At 39.8% G+C, this 22,262-nt stretch overlaps 2 protein-coding genes across 2 annotated transcripts; both read left to right on the top strand.

Moving 5' to 3' along the window:
- The first annotated feature begins 885 nt into the window (after window positions 1-885).
- On the top strand, window positions 886-12,387 carry LOC122662581 (serine/threonine-protein kinase CTR1-like). Its single transcript, XM_043858247.1, has 15 exons — window positions 886-1,750; window positions 2,180-2,478; window positions 2,563-2,707; window positions 4,397-4,512; window positions 5,016-5,224; window positions 6,411-6,935; window positions 7,072-7,112; window positions 9,322-9,390; window positions 10,196-10,296; window positions 10,402-10,486; window positions 10,565-10,663; window positions 10,746-10,814; window positions 11,684-11,815; window positions 11,963-12,057; window positions 12,225-12,387. The coding sequence occupies exons 1-15, from the start codon at window positions 1,058-1,060 to the stop codon at window positions 12,349-12,351; spliced, it is 2,805 nt and encodes a 934-aa protein (XP_043714182.1). The 5' UTR covers window positions 886-1,057; the 3' UTR covers window positions 12,352-12,387.
- A 2,554-nt stretch (window positions 12,388-14,941) lies between these two features.
- Window positions 14,942-15,523, top strand: LOC122661759 (small glutamine-rich tetratricopeptide repeat-containing protein 2). The gene has a single exon (XM_043857264.1). The coding sequence runs from the start codon at window positions 14,942-14,944 to the stop codon at window positions 15,521-15,523; it is 582 nt and encodes a 193-aa protein (XP_043713199.1).
- The last annotated feature ends 6,739 nt before the right edge of the window (window positions 15,524-22,262 follow it).

The raw sequence follows: 22,262 nt of genomic DNA on the forward strand, positions 1-22,262 counted from the left end.
TGATCCGACTTTCTGTATGGAATAGCTGTTTTTTTCGATCGCGAATGTGAAATTGACCAAGAATGCACATAAAAAACCTACGTTATACCGATTGCAAGCCGAAAGACGATTCTAATATGATATAAATCCGATCCGGATCCGGGTTTTAAACTCTGCCCGCAAGTGACAATACAGTCGTTTTCCTTCTCATGAATTTTGAAGCTTACACTTTCGCGCTTTCCAATGACGATGGCGGAGCAAAAAAAGTGGAAACGATACAAATATAAAAAGAAAATCTCTTTTCTAGCGTAAACAGGGTGTTCAATGCGCACCGTCGTCTTCCATGCCTACGTGTTTCAATGAGCTCACTTTCATGCTCACGAGTAACCGTGGAAAACAGGGGTGCGTATCACGCAAAGAGCGTTAGTTAGTATTTCGCGCTTATTTTAATTCCAAGTTTTCAACCGCTTCGTCCTCCTTCATCAATGCGATTGAAAAAAAAAATAAACAGAAAAAAACTGAAGCCCGAGGACTTTCTTCGGTTAGATTTCTCTGTAGAACCGCCACCGCCATTGTTGTTTATCTGATTCTTACTGTAATATTCTCTATTTTATTCTACTATTTTTGTTTCTTGTTTTTTTATCAAATTCTAATCTGTACAAAATTGATTACGTAAACTTTGCAGGCTAAAGATCGGTTTTCGGTCTCTGAACTACGAATGAGTGAGCGCGTTTCATTATCCACAAACCCTCCCAATTGCAGCAAAAGTGTTTCAGTATTTCTGTTGAAACCACTGGCAGTTTGATAAGAATCTTGTACGAAGTTTTTGGATATCTATTGTATATATCATGTGAAGTAAGGCAGCGAAGGGGAAATGTCGTTCCTGTTTGCTTCTGATTCTGATTCTCTTTATGGAATGCTCAACTGAGATGAACTTGTAGGTGCAGAGGTTCTGCGATTAATTAGCATACTTAGTAGCTATTGATGTTGCTGGATGATTTGAATAGATAGAGAGATTGCTAGTATTTGAGAGAAAGTCGAAGAGTTTGTGTTTTTTATTCTCTGAGGCTTTCGTGAAATGCCTCATCGAGCGACATACTTCTTCCCGAGGCAATTTCCTGTTGAAGGATATGATCCTGCTGCGTCCAAGCAGCTCCTTCCAGATCATGATAAGAAGATTCCGCAACCGGGCGTCAACGCCAAAACTGACCAAGAAACGTCCAAGAATGTGAAGGAGGCTTCGATTGGAAAGAATCAAACTGCATCGGATCTCTTCACGGGTAAAAAGCTTAGTTTTGGGAAGCAGTTTTTGGCTTTAGGTGATCGGTTTTTGGATAGGAAAGGGTCAGATAGATTGATTCCCGTCAACTCGAGATCGGAGGATGATGACAGCGGGCCGTTGCTTGAGCCAGATCAGCCTCTTGAGTTGATTGTTAACCGTGACCGGATTCTTGGCCGGCAAGCTTCGTCTTGTAGGTTGTCAAGTGAGAGTAGCTACGCAGGAAGCCTACTTTCGGGGACGACGACGGTGGATGAGAATGTGTCGACCGATGCTAAGGAATCGCATCAGTCGACAACGCGAGAAGAGGACGACGGAAGCAAGGAAGGCTTGGCGCAGAAGTCACGGGATAGTTACTACCTACAGCTTACGCTTGCAGTTCGTCTGACCTCTCAAGCTTGTCTGGCTGATGAACCGGATTTCATTCGAGAGAGTCCATTTGAAGGCCGTGGTAGTTCTTCTGATGTTGAAATGGTTTCCCATCGCCTCTGGGTACGTTAGTACGTAGATTTTATGCTTTCCTGTCTGTTCCTCACATCACAAATTAATCGTTTGTTATGTCGGTTCGATTTTTGGTTTATCTTTGTTTCCAACTTTTGAAGCTCCTAGTTTCAGGAAACATGGGTGTCTCTTCGCTAGCAAATTTTTATTGTTGTTCATGGGTTCCTGGAAAGGATAGATGGATTTTACAGTAAATATTTGTCGGTTTTAGTATCATCTCACTGTTGAGTGTACGCATCTTATGTTTGATGCAGTGGAGATTGAATGGAACTGATTTAACAATAGCTTGAAGTTAAGGTTGGAGCACTATTCTTAACCGTAATGTTTTTCAAAACACGTTTATTTGTGATAATCGTTTTTAAGATAAACTCTGATTGACGTGCTAAGGTCTTCAATGTTGTTTTTGGCTTCTTTTGTCAGGTGAGTGGATGCTTATCATACTCGGACAAGATTTCGGATGGTTTTTATAACATTATGGGGATGAATCCGTACCTGTGGATGATGTGTAATGATATGGAGGAAGGGAGGCGGCTTCCACCTTTACTGTCACTTAAATCTATTGATCCTAGTGATTCATCAATGGAGGTGGTACTTGTTGATAGACAAGGTGATTCACGCCTTAAGGAGCTCGAAGCCAAGGCACGAGATCTTCAAAATGCATCAGAAAATACGTTAATGTTGGTGGAGAAGCTTGGCAAACTCGTTTCTATTTATATGGGGTAACATCCTTTTTATCTTTGTTGGCCTATTACATGAGCTCTATCCTACTCTTTGGCTGAAGTATATTCCATGTGAACTTGAAGGGGTGCCTTTCCCGTGGAGCAAGATGATCTCCACAGGAACTGGAAATTGGTTAGTAAAAGATTGCAGGATTATCAGCGGTGTATTGTGCTCCCCATTGGCAGCCTATCCATGGGTCTTTGTAGGCATCGTGCCATTCTTTTCAAGGTGATGGGCATTCTATTTGATGGATTACCTTGACTTTTTTGCATTCTATAGTCCTTTATTTGTTTCAGTTTAATCAAACTATTTACATGTACAGCATTGAGTACCCTCATTTCTAAAATAGTAATATCTGAAATACAAATATTCTTTGGTTGCCAGTTTAATTTGTTTGAGTTGGTTCTGGTTGAACATAAAAGTCTCAATTCTCTGTCTTTGTATTATTGATCCAATGGTTCAGTGGGACATTGCAGTTTGGTTTAAGTCACTCAGAAACCTAAATTAGAACCCTCTTAGAGACTAATGTTGGGTTGGACTGGTTCAGTCTGGTTGTATTTATTGCAGAACACACACACACACACACACCCACCAGATCCTCTGTATTTTTCGTCTTGCTGGGAGGCTCTGTTTTTAAATTGGATTCGAATGTCTGGCCAGGATGATAGGTATCACATGTGCATGCAACATTAGAAGCATCAAGACACTGCTCAAAATCATCTAAACCAACTTATTAAGAGAACTCTATCCCTTATCTTGCAGTGAGGTGCTTCTGTAATGTCATGAATTTCAATAAATTTGTGTGAAATAGTGGGTTATGGGTTCTTATAATTGGATTAAGATCTGCCTTTGTTACCTAATCAATGTCTTCTGTTCCCATGTTACAAGATTTGTTTCCTGATGCCTTGGAATCATCATTCCATTTTATTTTATGCTGGTTATAAGCAATTTACTTTGTTTCTCATTAATTAACTGTAGTTTGTGCTAGTTTTTAAAACCATATATGTAAATAGTAGGCAGTTTGGTAGTTTTGAGAACTCTTTGTAATATTCTGTTCGACTATGCTGTACAATCCTGTTCTCTGCACTTTGGAATAAGTGATCATTAGTAGCAGTTTTTGTTCAAGTTCCAACCACTGAGATTCTGATGCATTTTCATCATCATGTAATTCCTGGACAAGTGTTTGTAAACACTGAATTTTATTTATATGTTCTTTACTAGTTTTGGTGAATGTTGCGACTTGAAAGCAGATTTTTCATAACTAAATTCTATATCTTATTATATGATTAGTTTTTTTGCAAAAATTACTTGACCATCTAGAGCGTTCTCTTTTTATTTATTATTTTTCTGGTAAGGGTAGGACAGCTTATGTTTCTTTCTTTGTGTTCAGTTAACAATGAGCATAGTGGTTCTGAAAGTTTGTCATTTATGTGGATGTTATATCCTATTGTATGAAAGTTCAAATTAGGAATCGAACCCAAACTCACTTTTGGAATACTAATTACCAGCTGTGAAGTCCACTACTTGTAGCATTTCAGCATATGCATATGTGATATACCAGGCTTTAGCTCTGACTTTGATTGGAAATTCTTCTAATGGAATTTTAAATTATTTAAACCCTCTATTGGTTTACTTCTGACAACAAGTGCTTACCAAAATAAAGAAGAATTGGCTGCATCTTCACGGAAACTGGCTCTACCTCCAAAAAACGGTTAAAGTAATGCTAAATTATGCACTTAGACATGGATTATTTTGATATAGTTGTTTCTAATTATTGATTGTAATGTAATTACCATTTTCTATAGGTGAAGTATTTTTATTCTTAGATAAGCTATTGATCCAATGTTGGTATAATGTTAGAAGCCTGTTTAATGTCTTTTGCAGAACATCTAATGGATGCCAGTTTTGCATTTACAGAAGTTGGCAGACTACATAGGTTTGCCTTGCCGGATAGCACGCGGTTGCAAGTATTGTGCAGCAGATCATCAGTCTTCATGCCTTGTCAAAGTTGGAGATGATGAGCAGTCATCAAGGTTGGATATTGCTTTTCTTGCCCAGCTATTCTTCTGGTACATGGGTTTTACTTTCCAATTTCATTCTGGTAGATTTCTATATTTTCTTAGGTTCAAGACTTAGAACCTCCCCAGGACTTCCTAGTGGCGGTATCCTGCTAATCCTTGTGCCACGTAGGAGTAAATGGGATAGAGTTCGAGACAGAAACTCAACATTATGAACTCTGAGCTCTGAGCTCTGAGCTCTGAGGGGGTTTGCTGTGCTGTTTGAAGTTTGAACAGTGTCACTTAAAATTGCTTGTATGACGTCAAATTAAGTCATTTATTTCCAACATACCATATATTACCTCTTCCAATAGGTCTGGTGCACTGGGCATTGTTGTTATGTGTGATGTAGGTTTCAGGCTTTATGTCAGCATTTGCATGGGCTGTAATTGAATTGTAGAGTGCATTTTCTTTTTATGTAAACGTGTTGTAGACTGCATTTTTAATATTTTTTATGTAACATTTATTTCATATAACAGGGAATATGTCGTTGATCTAGTTGGGCAACCAGGAAATGTTCATGGTCCAGATTCCTCAATCAATGGAGCTTTACTTTCATCAATGCCTTCACCGTTGAAGTTTTCTATTCCAAAAGGTCTCCAGCAACCTTATATGGATAATGCTTCTTGTAGTCCATTGCTAAAGGCAGAGCACTCATGTTCTTTTGCAGAAAATTCTCTAAATTCAGGTATCGTTTACTTTGGATGCCTGAACATTAAATATCAAGTTCTAATTGCTAGTGAGTGATGGAAAGATGTATTGGATGATTTTGTACGGGATCATCTTTAATTGTGATTCTCTCTATTTATGCACCATAGCTCTTCAATACTGAAAGAGAAGGACATGACTTTGTGTTTCTGTTGGCATTTCTGCAATTGTTCAGGTGGCAAGTTTCCTTTCTCAGTTGAAAGTGCACAGAAACCAAGTATTTAAAATAAAAAGGAAAAAAAAAAGGACTTTTGGATACTGCAATTTTTGTAAAGCACTGTGGTTTCAGTTTGATTTAAATTGGATTGATTTAATTCCAGAAAAGGAAAAAAAAATGGAGAGAGAAAAGGGGACTGTGGGAAACAGTATGGGCTTCACTGGTTTTGGTTCAAAATAAATAATTTTATACTTGGCATGTCTCTCATCTCACAAAATTTTGAGAGAGCAGTTTTAGATTCTTGATGATGTCGTCATTTACTAATAACTGTACATATTGCGTAGTAGTTCAATGGGAGGCCAAATTTGAAAAGCTCCACCTGTCTGGATTGCAGCAGGATCTTCTAACACGCTCTCTCTCTCTCTCTCTCTTTTGTTTGTGTGAGGCTGTCAGGATCACTATGTTGCATATCTCTCACCTTATTTCTCGTTTGGTTTTAGGCTTACAATGTTGCTTCCGTTATTTATTTGTTGCTTGGTTATTCAAGTCTGCTGCACAAATCTCAGGGGCAGTATGAAGTTAATGGTTTGCTAGAATAGCTTGCTGCATAAGCACTTAAGAAGTCTGTGTATCTTTCAGCTTAACTTTTGTGCTGCTAAAGTTAGCTTGGATTAAATAGAAGATTAAGTTTTGCATTTTATTTATTGATTCATTTATTGTTTTGCTTGGATATGGTTGCTTTACTCTTTCAGGTCTTAGGCTAAGGCCACTTAATTCTATCCAGATGTAAGATTTTGTAATGACAGGCTGAAACATGTCTTGGGAATCTAAATATTTACTTATATTAGTGTATGTGACTATCCTTTTCATCTATGCCTCATAAAAGTTTTCCTGTTTCAATATGTGAACATGGATCTTAATATCATTCTCGTTTTTTGACTTGCACCTCAATGTTTATGCAACTGAGTAGAAGTAGATTCAAGGCTAACTGTCCGTTCTCCATTTGTAGCAAATATGCTTGCTCTTGATGACAACCATAGAAGACGTCCCCTTGCACGCTTGCAGAAAGTTCAACCATTGTACAATCATGACCTGTTTGCAAATACAAAGCCTCCTATCTGCTTCCCAATTGATAATGCTAATGGAAGGTTGGAGTCACCACTGATGCCTCTGCAATACAGAGATGATAAGGCCAACTGTTTCCAGAGCAACTCATCAGAAGCTCTAGATGCTGCTCCTGGAATGTCAGTGCATGGGCATTCCAGACTTAACAGAGACAAAGATCTTACATATGCAACTTGTAAAGAATCTTTAATTGGAAAACGAAATTCAGTTATGTGCGGTGCAGTTGAACAACCCACAGTACAATTATGCAGTCGAATGGAACTGAGGGAGATCGAGAGCAAACTTGAGAACCAGGTTGGTTTTGCTAATGCTACAGTGCCAAGATATTTGAATATTGAGCCGTCTCTTGCTATGGATTGGCTTGAGATCTCTTGGGATGAATTACAAATAAAGGAGCGCATTGGTGCTGGTATTTTTTTTTTCCTTTTTGTTAGTTGGCTTTAACAATTCCCCTGCTGGAGCATGAAGATTGTCAAATCTTACTTTTGCTTTATTTATTCATGGGAGCTTTGTAATTATTCTAGTTCTTACATTTTATTTTGAAGGCTCATTCGGGACGGTGCATCGTGCTGAGTGGCATGGTTCGGTTAGTTCTTTTACTTTGTTTTAAGATAAGGTTATGCACAAATGTTATGTTATGGAGTTGATGTTTTCATCGACAATGCTAATTTGTGCCCTTTGAAATTCTGCACTTAACTAGGGATTTTTTTTATGCATCTGATTCACATACAACATTTAACTGTTAAGAGATTTTATGAGCAGTATATGGTATTCATATAAGCCTTCTGAATATCCGTGGTATGTAATCCAATATTGGTTCTTGTCAATGATAGAATAGTAGTTGCTCTCTTCATAAACCCCTAGCTGGTGCCTCGTGCCCACATATTCCATAATTGACTTCATTATGTTGATTATACTTTCAATTTTTTATCATTAAGGGAATTTCTATTCCTTATTGGTCACCTTTGTTGATTTCAATTGAAGTTCATAGGAGACTTATGAAGTGAAAGTCTATAAGATGAGTATATATATAGAAGTGTGATAACATGTATTTACCTCAAGGTTTGAGGTCTCGGTATCTCGGCTTGTTTCGGTCAGCCAAAATTCCGAGTTGTCTCGGTAACTCGGTGAGATCTCGGCTGAGTTGGTACATTTTTAATGTCATATTTCAGCCCTTGGTTTCGATGATCATATGACCTAATTAGGTCATGAAACTTGTAGGACAACCTATTTTAGGCCCTATAAACATGGTGGAACCCTTATTTTTAATAAAACCACACCCAAAACGGCAGTTTGACTTGGGACCCTAGGTTGGTATGTACGATGTATATATATACTGATATGACCAATTCCACACAATCTTTAGTATTAGAACACAAATAATTCAAGTATAACAGCTTAAATAAGCAATAGGAATGAAATTTCTTTAATTCAAGTAAAACTTCTTAGTTTTTAAAAAATCCTCTTTTTCCAAGCTTGGTTGTGTAAGGTATGGTCAAAAAATCAGCATTTGGGGGTTTTTTGTGCATTCGCAGTCGAAACTCACTGAAACAGATGAGACTGATTGAAATTTCGACCTAGTCTCGTCGAGTTGAGGCTTTTATATCAAGTGGATGGTCATAGTGTCGGCTGATACGAGATTCGAGGTGCCAAAATTTTGATCGGAACCTTGTTGATTCCCTAACTCGCTTGTGGTTTCGACTCGGTAACACAAAAAAACAAGATAAAAACTGAGAACTCGTGAGATCTTGGCGAGACCTCGAACCATGATTTACCTATAGCTAGTGTTGCAAATGCTTTCCTTTAGAAGAAGCATCTGACTCCTCTATGTGTCCTTCACTTCACTCGAGTGGATATATCTCTGTTGGCGGAATGTTGTTCTTGTAATTTGCTTGTTGTGATTGCGGATTCAATGTCTAATTGTCCAGGTGGTAATGATAGTATCTTGTACCTCAACCGGTGGCTCACTTTTAGTGGATACTCTGCTTGGTAATGGTTTTCTGACAAGTTGGGATGTCAGTGTCGTTGTCTTCAAAATGGTACCAAACAATTAATTTATTCCTTGTCCACAGCAGGAAATATCTATCTGGTCTGCTGGTTTGTTCAGGTCGCTGATTTTATTTTACATTCAGCAATCTTTTATGGGTGAGATTAATCTTGTGTGGGAGTTGGCTATACATCCTCAGAATTTAGTGTAAATCCTTTCTGTAAGAAAATCAGAAATTGTTTTCTAGTTGAATTTTATAATGTAAAAATTTATGTTTTAGAACATATTTGTTCCTGGCTTGCACATGAGAAACTAAGAGTTTTATGTTTTAGAACATATTTGTTTCTGCCTTTCTGGCTTGCACATGAGAAACTAAGAGTCACAAGAATGTTTCACTTGCATAATCCTCTATATTTTCTTTGTATTCAACATGTATTTCACAAATTAGATGTCAGTTTTCACTTATGTGATAGCCCTTGTTGGGTGTATTTAAGGTTATGGAGTTGCCCTTGCTCGTACAATGAAACTGGTATTTTGGGTGTAGTTAGTGTGGGGGCTGAAATTGGTTCAATTTTCTTGAGCTTGTCCATGTTCTAGACATTGAGTTCTATGAGTTGCTCATAGGCTGTCCACCTACTGCTCATTCAATTGATGATGTCCATGCATGAATTGCACATGAGTCCGTGATAGTTGTAATCATGTGGCTTGTTCATCTTTACTGAATGTATTAATTACCTCCTCTCTTTAAGATGATTTTTCTCGGCTGTTTTTGGCTGTTAGTTAATGAAGATACAAACATGCAATGCAGGATGTTGCGGTCAAGGTCCTAACTGTCCAGGATTTTCATGATGAACAGTTGAAGGAGTTCCTGAGAGAGGTATATGTATGACATATTGGCTTCTTATTTCTGCATATGCCAGAATCATTGTCATCACATCTTTTTATATGTGCAGCAAATCTTTTTCACTGTTTTGAACCATATTTATTTCTGTCATCCACTCTACTTCTAAACTTTTTTGGCCTGCACCAGAGGACTTCTCACTTAATGGTCTTCATTATGCATGGTCAAATCATCTCAATGTACTATGCCTAGTTTTAGTTTCATGATCAGTATGAAGGAACCTTGGCAATGGGATGTATAATTAGATGGTTGGAAGGATGTGATCTTATATTGAGAACTGTCTACTGCCATACAGGGACGTTTATTATTGTCAAATTGCTTCATGCCCTAGACCTATGGTTTGTTTTACCATCAGATTCTTGCTGTTTTTCCATTGTGTCTCTGTATTTTACACAATTTATATTTTTGGGATCTTGTTCTGCATTTATCCCTGTATTTGCACTTTATCACTGCAAAAAGGTAGTGGTCATATCACTTTCCGATTATGGTATTCTATCTTGTCAATGTAGGCAAATATGGAAGATTATAATATTTTACGCATTTGAAAAATTCACGTTCTAACATGTTGGGTTATTTTACCATCATCTTCAGCATACTGCTCCATCATGAATTGTATACTATTATGAAGTGGAATTTGAAGATATTGTATTGATGCTTGTGCAATTAGATTTAAAGGATGTATCATTTTCCTGCGGTGTGTATCGTTCTCTAGTTGTGCCATACAAAAGTTTGTGTTTCCCCATCAACTATCTGCCAACCTGTTCTTTAATGTTGTCTATAGGTTGCAATAATGAAACGAATCCGTCATCCTAATGTTGTCCTTTTCATGGGTGCTGTTACAAAGCGTCCACATCTGTCCATAGTGACTGAATATTTGCCTAGGTAAACAAGTTTATTGTTAAGGTGTGGTAACTGAATAATGTGGCTTAACCATTCAATCGTTCATGTACCTAACCCTTTTTAAAATACTGAATCCTTGTGAAACAGAGGTAGCCTTTATCGTCTCATACACAGGGCAGCTGCTGGTGAGATCTTTGATAAAAGGAGGCGGTTACGCATGGCACTAGATGTGGTTTGTGCCAGTTAAACTTGATTTGTATTCAGCTTGGGTCATCTTTAGTGTCATATTTACAATCTTTTCTGGATACAGGCAAAGGGAATCAATTATCTTCATTGCCTAAACCCTCCTATAGTTCACTGGGATCTTAAATCTCCAAATCTCTTGGTTGACAAGAATTGGACAGTGAAGGTAGGATTTGTATTCAAGCACCTTTCAAAAGTTCGTCTCAGTTTGCTACATGCATTGATCATTTTACATGCAATGAATGTAGGTATGTGATTTTGGATTGTCCAGGTTCAAGGCAAACACTTTCATATCATCAAAATCTGTTGCTGGCACGGTGAGTCTCTCTCTCACACACACACACACGCACACACAACTTAACCAAGCAGTGGAATTAGAATGCTGAAGGTCGTTGGTGAAGATAGTGTGTGTACTTTGGTATTCAACGTGCCTTTATTTGCTTAAACATTACGGTCAGAAGGGTACCTGCCAATTTTGATCCACTTCCTGCTTAGTGTTTCCTAAAAAAATCTTTTCTGATAACTGAGGTTAATTGTTTTAACTGTGTCTCCTCATCTCTTCATTTTACCAATCAAACCACTAGTCCAATGGGACAAAAAAAAGACCGACAGACAAATGTGTGGTTGGGTATGGGAGTGAATCAACAGGAAGCCTGCGGGCCCTGATATTCCTCCTGTGTTTGAATAGCATTAGAAAAGCTCTTCTGATGTTGTTGTTCAGGTATTAGGTTTGGGTACATTCCTATTCTCTTGGCCACTGAGTCTGGTGAATACCTGCCAAGTCTGTCTGCATCTACCAGTGATTTTGTGGTTTTGTTTAAGTTATTTCTTCTCAACACCCTCTCTGGGATGAAGGGGATTTTAATCTTTCCATGTGGTCCAGTATTTTATGAGCTATTAGAAGTTATTATTCCCTTTTCATAAATTCCCAATGTATTTAGTGATATGATGCTATGGGGTCCAATATCCAGTATCCAGTTTCCTGCTGTCGTTGCTTTTCCATCTTAGTTAGCCTCAGGATGTCTCTCTAATCAGGAAACAGATACTGATCCGATAAATCTCTCCAAGATCACTCACCTGATTAATAGTTCAATTCTTTTTGAAGTTGGGTCATAAAATCTTGCAGGTTGAATTTTTTCTTCGTAGTGCATCTACCAGCATGTAACTCTCTTGTTTTCCCTTTCAGCCTGAGTGGATGGCTCCAGAATTTCTTCGTGGAGAGCCCTCAAATGAGAAATCTGATGTTTATAGTTTTGGAGTGATCTTATGGGAGCTTGTAACCATGCAACAACCATGGAGTGGACTCAACCCAGTGCAGGTACTGTCTTCTTTTTGGGAAGTGACAAACCATCGAGCTTTTTTCATCATTCATCGCCATCATCACATTTTGAGGGAGTCATATGCGCATTGCATACAGCAATGCTGCTCACTCACAACTTGATTTATTAACATATTGAGGTTTCAGGTGGTTGGAGCTGTAGCTTTTCAGAATAGAAGACTTGTTATCCCATCGAATACCTGCCCTATGTTGGCATCGCTTATGGAGTCCTGCTGGGCTGAGTAAGAATTCTAGACTCTTATTAGTTAGAGAACACTTAACTGATTTTTATTTGTGATGTGGCTTGTTCAAGAAATTAAATTTCTGTAGCCGTAAAAATGTTTATTTATGTACTGAAACATTGAGATGGAAAATGTTTATTTCTGTTCTGTTTGTATTTCTTTGACAGTGACCCTACCCAGCGTCCCTCTTTAACAAATATTGTTAATTCGCTAAAAAAGTTGCTCAAGTCACCATCACAAACGATACAAATGGGGCCCAGCAAGGAGAACAATGAGGAGCTTCACCCGGTGTAGAATTTCCTTTGAGATTGGTGTCACCATGCGCTAAATTTGGAGCGAGTTTGGTGGTTTTGCTTCTCTGACCCATTTGAAAGGCATAACTGCTCTATTACAGAATCCAGTAAACTGTAACTGTAGAGATGTTTCTTTATCTTTAGGGATTTTTTAAGGGAGATCAACTTACACCAGCGCAGCAGTCTTTTTGCTTCCCAATCACGGTGAAATGCTCGGACTGGAATGCCATTGTGATATAATCAACTAACCCTTTTCTCTCTCTATCAGATGTGAAATATTGACTCAAATTGACTCAGATTCTCTTAATTTAAGTTCACTAGCCTGTAATTGTATCTAAAGCTGATTGTAACCGCAGGTTTTTTATGAGCCAAATCTGTATCATCAAATGCAATTATACAAGTGAAGTAATAAAAATGTCTTCTTATTCATCCACTACACTCTGGTCCTTTATATATTACAACTTGAACGCTCTCTTTGTAGAATCTATATGTTGTGATTGATTGCAAAATTGTGTAGTTGCCTTTTTTCCTTCCCCTATGAAATGGCGTATCCAGAAATTTGTTAATGCTTGTTCCCCCAAACTGATGTGGTTATTTTTATTTTTATTTTGTTATGAGCATATAGTAGTGTATTGGCCGGATATCGTATCAGTTTCCAAGTTGATTGATATCCGTTCTGATCCCGTGCACTAAAACCATGCTCCCCACAGAAAAATATTCCTTTTTCTTTTTTGGGATTTCTTAAAGAGGAATCACTTCTCTGTGATGTGATTATATGATTAGATTTATGTATTGTCATTGAACTTTCACCTCTTATTGTACAGCAACGAAATTCCCTTCCCTATGCCTTTAAAGTGGAGACTTCCTCTTCAGTTTGTTTATGTTTTTAATGATGAAATAGAATTCAGAGCTTTTCCATGTGACCTTGTGTTCTAGTGCGAGGATGGAGAGATGCTACTGCTCCTCTTCAGCCAAGCCAATGAAGCCCGTGGATACAGTTTAACTGAGAACCGATTTTAATAGTTACCCGAGTGTTGGATTATATGAGAGCAAGCCCGACGGCTGGGGCGGAGTCAAGTGGAAACCTATTAGCAATAAATAAGAACGTGGATTATATGAGAGCAAGCCCGACGGATGAGGCGGAGTCAAGTGGAAACCTATTAGCAATAAATAAGAACGAGTCTCCGTAGGACGCCTTCTAACAGGGCCATGTGCGATGACTTACCTTACCTTCGCTCAGGGTCATTGCGCGCGATCATGTATCTGCGCAGCACAGGCCGGACTGGGCAGAGTGTTGTAGAGGATCTGTTTCCTACATCGTAAGGGTCAAGTTGAGCATGCCTCATGTTGCAACTTAGAGTGAAGGCAGGGTTGCTACCTGAAAATTAGTTAATTAATTGGGACAATTACTGAAAAGGAACACTTGTTCTAGATTCTTTGAGAGAAGGGATAATAAGTATTTCAATATTGCATTATAGTCTGCAAAATTGTCCGTATTTACAGAAAGGGGACGATGTTGATACCCTTATCTAATAAATACTGCAATGACAAAATTGCCCTAACAAAACTCTCCCTCTCTATGTTCCTGCCTTTTTCCCACCATCTTCCACCCCACCCATTTTTACAGAGACTATGTTGCATGCATGCCACAACAAGAAGACCACCCTACAGTCTACACCCCATCCTTCTATATAATAAGGGAAAAAGGAGTCTATCCGAGAGCATGACTCCCATGCCCACATACAAGCCCTCGTGAAATGACCACTTTGTTGGAAAATTATCACCTCCAGTTTGCTGACCGGCCCAGTTCCCCAGTTCCTCTAATAGGGGGATGGTGGACCCCACCAGGGCAGGGTGTTTGAGCATGGGTAGAGAGGTCATTTCAGCCCCCCTTTGTTAGAGGAACTGGGGAACTGGGCCGGTCAGCAAACTGGAGGTGATAAAGATCCCACTTTGTCCCATGAAAGACAAAAATCTCACTCCTAATGATATTTTCGTGTTTCCATTTTCCATGGGCCCACATTGGTTTGACACAGGGGCAACGATCCCAAACAAAAAATTCTCCCCTTTATAATGGTTTGTGTGATTACACTTTCATCAAAAAAAAAAAGAAAAGAAATGTGTGGGTTTAGTCCCACATCGGGTGTGTGAATGTGGTGTGTGTTGTGTATATCCGCCATTCCACGATCCTAAAAGCCGATTAACCTTTTGGGATTGATGTGTGATTTGTTTGATCACACTTTCATTAAAAAAAAACCGGCTATTGGCCCCTTGAGTCCCTTGTTTGGGTGTTGAATTAGGCTTTAACAAACGGCCAAACACATCCCTCCCTACACAACTAACTCGATCACCAACCAGACAACCACCCAGGAACCCATTTCTGCTCGGTTCCTGGAAAGAGCATTAATTTCTTATCAGGACATCATCAAATAGAAAAGAGAAAAAGCTCGAGCTTTTTATCCAAAAAAAAAAAAAGCTCGAGCTAGAGCAAACCACAGAGAGAGGAAGGAGGCAAAGCGATCGAACAAGAGAAGATGGTGACGGATATTCTGATACAAATCCTGTTTCTCTTAGTAAGCATAGGGATGTTCATGGCGATGCACAATTTCCCCAGACAAGCCCTAGCGAAGCTGCGATTGAGGAATCGAGGCAACGTCCAAGCGAAGCGCCACTTTGTCCAAGGCGCTCAGTTGTTGACGAGAGCTCGATCCGCCCGCAACAAATCCACTTGCGTCTCCCTCGCTAAGGAAGCCGTCGATGAAGCCGATAAGGCTCTCCTCCTCGACCCAAAAGACTCCGCCGCTCACATCTTGAAAGCCCTAGCTCTCGATCTGCAAGGCCACAAATCCTCTGCTCTTAGATCACTGGATATCGCTCTCTCCCCACCAGCCGTCAAGACTCTTTCCGATCGCGAGCGAGGGGATGCCTTATTCAAGCGTGCTGAGTTGCAGGTCGCAGTGAATCGTCGGCGCAGGGTTGACTCGGCATTGTCGGACCTGGTCGAGGCGGTGAAGCTTAGCCCAGAAAATTCCAAGGCTTTTTGCCTCTTGGGTCAGTGCTATGAGGAGAAGGAGATGATGGAAGAAGCTAAGCAGGCGTACGAGAAGGCCATCAGGTTCCAACCCAGTTCGTCCATAGCCCGTGAGGGTTTGGATCGTCTGGCATCGCGGTAACAAATTAAAGCCTTGTAAAGGGGGAAAAACACTAACCAGAGAAACTCTAGATCAATACATAAGAAAAGAAAGAGTCTTTCTTGAAACTGAAGGAGGAGGATTATACCTTGGCTTCATTTGATTGATTCCCTTCTTTTTTCTTTTTCTTTTTTTTCTTTTTTTTTATTCTCGTTAATTAAAGTATTAAACCAGTGTTCCTTAATTATCAAAAGGGGTGAAATGAAAGTGTTCTTTCTATTTTGCTAAAAAGAAAAAACACCAGCTAGAGCAGTAGAGCAGTGAAACGATTTCGTTTATGGATCACCAGCTAGAGACTAATAAAATGGTGGTTTGTCTTATGAAAAGCACAATTACCTTTTCTTTTCTTGAAGAAATTTTAGAGTTGCAGCCCTTGTAAACTTCAGAAAGGAGTGAGAGCAAATTAGGACTGATATGCTATCTGCTATCGAATTGCATTGGTGGACAGAACTGCATCCTTTCAACTGCCACCAAACCAGTATTTAATATGGGAAGCAGTTTTCTGTACGGGAAGGAGTGTGCTCTACGTTAGTATTTCCACGTGTCTTTCTCTCTCCCTCTTTAAACAAAGGGACAAAGATGTCTTTTGATATAGGAGGAGAAAGATAGACTCATGGGAATGCTGGCGTAAGCCACACTCCCAGACAGAGGTTTTTTTCCCATTTAATATTTAAAGTCCTTTCTGCCCTTTACCTCTCACATTAGTGCAATAAAATAGACCAAGATTTCTTTCACTCATGGTGAGAGACTTGAGAGGAGGAATCCTCTCATTATTGATTGGACTAAGGAAAGTCATGAGTTTGTTTGATTGAAGTATTGGACTCAGGAAGAGTGTTTTGAGCCTTCTACAGTTGAGGGTGCGAGATTATGATGATACAAGAATTCAATCACAAGGGCAAATCATCAAGGTTGATGGGATTTTTTCTTTCAAATGGGTGAAGAAAAACTTTAGCATTTCCAAATTGTATTTTGGAAAATATTTTTTCACTTAAAACTTAAATAATTTTTAGAAATAAGACAAGGTTACAATTTCTTAATTCACCATTTTGGTTATAACATGAGGCATCTTTTAAAAAAATCAGTAATAAAGAGGTCAGCAGACTCCTCCTCTACGGCTGCACATCATATTGCGTGGCACCACAGCTCAGCACATGGACGAGCTCCTTTGGACAGCCTGGATTAAGCTGGAAATTCAAAATTTAAAATCCAAAATCTTCATATATATTGCACATGCACTACACTCAGTTTTCCCAGCTCAATCCAAGCCGTCCAAAGTGGATCCCCGCACCACAAGATGTGCAGCGCACCCTTGCGCCATAGAAAATCCCAATCCCAGCTCAGTTACACTTACTAGAGTTTGCCTCCATTCTATTCTGGCACCTTGATATGTGGAATGTTTAAAAGAAAAGATGATACAAGGGGTAAGTTGATTCCTTTGGGTTAGTAGATATTACCCTTCAGGGAATCAGGGATCAGTGTTTTGCGTGGTTTAATAAACAAAAATCCTCAAAGATCATATTAAGGAGTGCTTTCACTAGATAGTTGACATCCTAATAGGGATGTAAACGGATCGGATTCGACTCTGATAGTGTTATATCCGCATCCACATCCGATTAGCTTTCGAACGGATTTGGATATTGCTAAACGGATACGGACACAGATTCAGATCAGATACTTTATCCGTTTACATGTAAATATAGCTCTTCGGATAGCTATAGCCTATCCGTATCCGTTTAGTTTTCGGATGGATTCGGATAATACTAAACGAATACGGACACAGATACAGATGCGAGTAAGGATCCTCTACATGCGACCCAAATTTGCCATGGGAGACGGAGCATGATTTTATAATGAAAGTAAAATTCACAAAGCTAAAAAACCCCCGCACATATCCTGCAGGAACTCTCGCCTCTCGAGTCAGGTCAATATCCACGATATGATATATGTGGTAATTCTTGATGAAAGATGAAATTCAAACAAATTACCATTTAATACCCCAAAACAAAATTGATAGTCTACACCAAAACACAAGCTACTTATACGTTTCTTATTCGGACACCATATTAAAATGTTCAATCCAAAAGCTTTAGCTATTAGACGGAGATACCCAATCAGGTTGATGACGATGAATCATTTCCAACAGATTAAATGATAGACGGTTATAATTTTTCGATGATCAAAGCAAGAGCAAACTGATACAACCCCAAAATTATATGTAGATATTACTCAACAGCAACAACAACAACAACGCATAGTTGAGCAAGAGGCTGAGGTGGCGCAAGCTGGGGAAGCTGAAGTGGCATTAGAAGCTACTAGACAAGCTGAGGTGGCATTGGAAGCTACTAAACAAAGAAGACCTCCCAGCTGGCTCAAGGATTATGTAGAGAGTTAATTTCCAAGTGGGTTACACAAGTTGTGATTCAGTTGGATTAGTTGTTACAATTGAGAAGACCCTGTTACTCTCCAATTCTTGATTCCGTTACATTACAGTCTTTCATTGTACAAGCTTTAAATAGCTATTGTAAAAGGTTAGATGGGAATAACGAAATGATCAATTTCTTCTGTTCTCCTTTTCTCTCTCTCTCTCTCTCTCTCTCTCGTAATTCTAACCCTTCTATCTCCTTTGGGAGCTGAACCACTGTTCAGCTTGTTCTTATCTTCTCCTCTGTTCTCATCACTGGTGCTTTCATTGAGATTCTTCCATGGCTGAAGGTACTAGAACCCAGAGAATGGAGGATAACGTTCGTTCTCTTCTTGATTTCAAGAAGACTGCCGAGACACAACTACTGTTGTTGCAGCAGAGCAGTTTGGAGATCAATCAAAATCTTCAGCAATTCATGGCCACGGTAGAAACACAGCTCAATGATATTCATTTTCATCAAACTAACCAAGCCCCTCGTTCCAATACCGACATTCCACCATTGCAGCCTGCAATTTCGTCCTCTGCTCCACCGATGAAGCATATACGGCTGGATGTTCCTCGCTTTGACGGGTCGAACCCTGCAGATTGGGCCTTCAAAGCTGAGCAGTTCTTCCGTTACCACAATACACCTGAGGATCAATGTCTGGTCATTGCTTCTTTCCATATGGATGGTGCTGCTTCATCTTGGTTTCAATGGATGCACAACAACAATCTTCTAGGTTCTTGGAAATCCTTTTTGGCAGCACTTCTTCAACGATTTGGTCCGACAGCTTTCGATGATCATAGGGGTGCCTTGTCTAAGCTCCAGCAGACTAGGGATGTTGCTGCATACCAGGCCCAGTTTGAACAATTATCCAATAAAGTTAGTGGCCTTTCGGAACAATTCCTCTTAAGCTTCTTCATTTCAGGATTAAAACCAGAGCTCAGGCGTGAGTTGTTAATCTCCCAGCCTACAACACTCCTTCAAGCCATGGCTATGGCTCGGATGCAAGAAGAAACATACCAAGAACTTCAATCTTTATGGCCCAAATCCAATTCCTCCACAGGTCTGTTTCGATCTCCACACAACCAACTTGCTATATTACCAACACCCCCTGTCAATTTACCAACAACCCCAGCCATTTTACCAACACCAACCATCCATCATCCTTCTCAGATTCCCATTCGCAGGTTGACTTCCGCAGAAATGCAGGCCCGTAGGGAGAAGGGGCTCTGTTTCAATTGTGATGAGAGATATACTAAGGGACATAAATGTAAGCATCGTTTTTTATTACTGATAGCAGAGGATGATGTTGATCAGGAGCATATGAGCATTGTAGAGGAACTGATTACTGAGACATCAGAAGTTAGTTTACATGCCTTGTCAGGGAAATTTGCTCCCTCTACAATAAGGTTAATGGGTACATATGCAGATAGGCAAATACAAGTGCTGATTGACAGTGGGAGCACCCACAATTTTGTACAAGCGTGGGTGGCACAACTACTGCAATTGCATATTGTTCCTATTAGAGAATTCAAGGTGCTGATAGGTAATGGTGATTACCTCCTTTGTTCAAAGAAATGCAAGCCAATTTCCTTACAATTGCAAGGCCATACTTTCACCATTGAGTTATACTTGTTACCAATTGAAGGAGCCGAGATAGTTCTTGGGATTCAATGGCTGGAGCAGCTGGGTCCTATCTTAATAGATTATAAGCATCTTACCATGAATTTTGAATGGGAGGGTCGCAAAGTTCAGTTACAAGGAGAAATGGTTGTCAAGCACGACCCTGTATCTCATCATCAATTGGCTAAAATGACAGCTGCACAAACTATAGCTTCATTTTATCATATGAAGATGGTATCTACAGACATTAATTTCGAGACAGAGCAAGAGGGGCAGCTACCGCCCTCTGTAGCACAAATCTTGGCAGAATTTGAGGTTGTGTTCAGAGAACCAACCCAACTACCTCCTACAAGGCAGTTTGACCATCGAATACACCTACAATCTGGGGCCAACTCAGTAAACGTTCGACCTTATAGATATCCTCAATTTCAGAAAGCGGAGATTGAAACTTTGGTGCAACAAATGCTGACCAGTGGCATAATCAGAGTGTCCCACAGCCCTTTCTCTTCTCCAGTGCTCTTGGTTAAAAAAAAAGATGGTTCATGGCGTTTTTGCATTGATTACAGGGCTCTCAATGCCATCACCATAAAGGATAAGTTTCCGATCCCTACTATAGATGAATTACTTGATGAACTCCATGGTGCTACTGTTTTTTCAAAAATTGATCTTAGATCTGGTTATCATCAAATTAGGGTTGTGGAAGAGGACATTCATAAAACTGCCTTTAGAACTCATGAAGGGCATTATGAGTTACCATCTCATTCACAAATCCATGATGTATTCCATGTTTCTCAATTAAAGCCTTATCGCGGTCCTACTCCTTCGCTTGCTGTACTGCAATTACCCCTTGTCAATTCGGCTGCTCAACCAATAGTTGTTCCGATAGCCGTTGTGGGCCAACGACAGATTTGGCAACAGGGAAGGCTTGTACCTCAAGTCCTGGTACAGTGGGATGGGCTGTTACTGGAAGATGCCACTTGGGAATATTTCTCTGCCTTCCAGGCCTTATACCCTCATCTCAACCTTGAGGACAAGGTTTGTTTCGATGGGGTAAGGAGTGATACAACCCCAAAATTATATGTAGATATTACTCAACAGCAACAACAACAACAACGCATAGTTGAGCAAGAGGCTGAGGTGGCGCAAGCTGGGGAAGCTGAAGTGGCATTAGAAGCTACTAGACAAGCTGAGGTGGCATTGGAAGCTACTAAACAAAGAAGACCTCCCAGCTGGCTCAAGGATTATGTAGAGAGTTAATTTCCAAGTGGGTTACACAAGTTGTGATTCAGTTGGATTAGTTGTTACAATTGAGAAGACCCTGTTACTCTCCAATTCTTGATTCCGTTACATTACAGTCTTTCATTGTACAAGCTTTAAATAGCTATTGTAAAAGGTTAGATGGGAATAACGAAATGATCAATGTCTTCTGTCTCTCTCTCTCTCTCTCTCTCTCTCTCTCTCGTAATTCTAACCCTTCTATCTCCTTTGGGAGCTGAACCACTGTTTAGCTTGTTCTTATCTTCTCCTCTGTTCTCATCACAAACATACCATTATTTCCGGTTTGGTATACCATCTCAAATCGGGATGACACACAATCCTTTCCATCACCATGTAGATGCTAAATGGAGCAGAGTATCATTCTAGCTCCTCTCTATTGAGCCTGTCACCCAGGAAGTGCCCAATGAGGCATCCGACGGCTGGGCTGGATGTGTGACTGCCGTCGGATGCCTCATTAGGCGGATTCCTCATTGGAGAAGAGCCCCACGAGAGTGTAAGCACTTTAGAATTTGGGATTCAGATCCTCTACTGTCGAGCTGCCCGGCAGGATTCTACTGCAAAGACACAGCAAGGCGGAGAATGACTGCCTTACCGCTGCCCGAGTGGGGGTAAGGCGGTCATTTACGGTCTTGCTGTGTCTTGATAGTAGGGTCCTGCCGGACAGCTCAACAGTAGAGGATCCAAATTGTAGAATTTGAATACAGATTTAAAGTTCTACCAAAAAAAAAAAAAAAAAAACAGATTTAAAGAGCTCGAATTAATCTGTGTATCCATATATTGGAAAAGGAACATCACATCCATACCGAGCCCAACTCAAGCAGGGCCTCCATTTACCCCATTAATTTGGGCCCAATTTAAAAAGTCAAAGCACCCCGTAGTTGCTTTGAGCACGAATGCTATCTCGCCACGGTCTAAAATAGTAACCTTATCACCTGATTTAGGGATAGCAACATGGCAAGTTATAATTGGGGAACATAACAAGTAGAGAGTGGATATTGGCGTAAAGGTAAGGTTGCTCCATTGTGACTCAGTGATAGGTCCGTCCTTCTGAGTATGAAAACAATCTCACCCCCTCGTGCATTGGGTACACTTCTTTTTTTTTTTCTAACAAAGTAGAGGGTGGATGCTCATGAATGTTCTGATCAAACAAAACCCTATAAACTCAATATGAATCGATCAACTGGTCATAAACCCTAGAATTTTAATTCAACTGACCAAATTTGACCAAAATCGACATTCCAATTCCAATTCCTCAAACCATGCTAACCAAGTAAATTATAGGTATCAGTATCAATGTCCACAACAATCTCGGCTATACATGGAACAGCTCAATATCGGGTTGATTCCAAGCATAAATTTAAAAAATATATCACATTTTAGATTTTTTTTCACCCCAGTACGGTGCACTGTCCAGT

The sequence above is a fragment of the Telopea speciosissima genome, chromosome 5, assembly GCF_018873765.1.
Source record: "Telopea speciosissima isolate NSW1024214 ecotype Mountain lineage chromosome 5, Tspe_v1, whole genome shotgun sequence".
Taxonomy (NCBI): domain Eukaryota; kingdom Viridiplantae; phylum Streptophyta; class Magnoliopsida; order Proteales; family Proteaceae; genus Telopea; species Telopea speciosissima.

Bases quoted from the DNA above. Each gene is read 5' to 3' on its own strand.
- LOC122662581 (XM_043858247.1), top strand. From the start codon at position 1,058: ATGCCTCATCGAGCGACATACTTCTTCCCGAGGCAATTTCCTGTTGAA. The intron at 7,113-9,321 runs GTTAGTTCTTTT...CATGCAATGCAG, and splicing joins GTGCTGAGTGGCATGGTTCG to GATGTTGCGGTCAAGGTCCT. The intron at 10,487-10,564 runs GTTTGTGCCAGT...TTCTGGATACAG, and splicing joins TACGCATGGCACTAGATGTG to GCAAAGGGAATCAATTATCT.
- LOC122661759 (XM_043857264.1), top strand. From the start codon at position 14,942: ATGGCGATGCACAATTTCCCCAGACAAGCCCTAGCGAAGCTGCGATTG.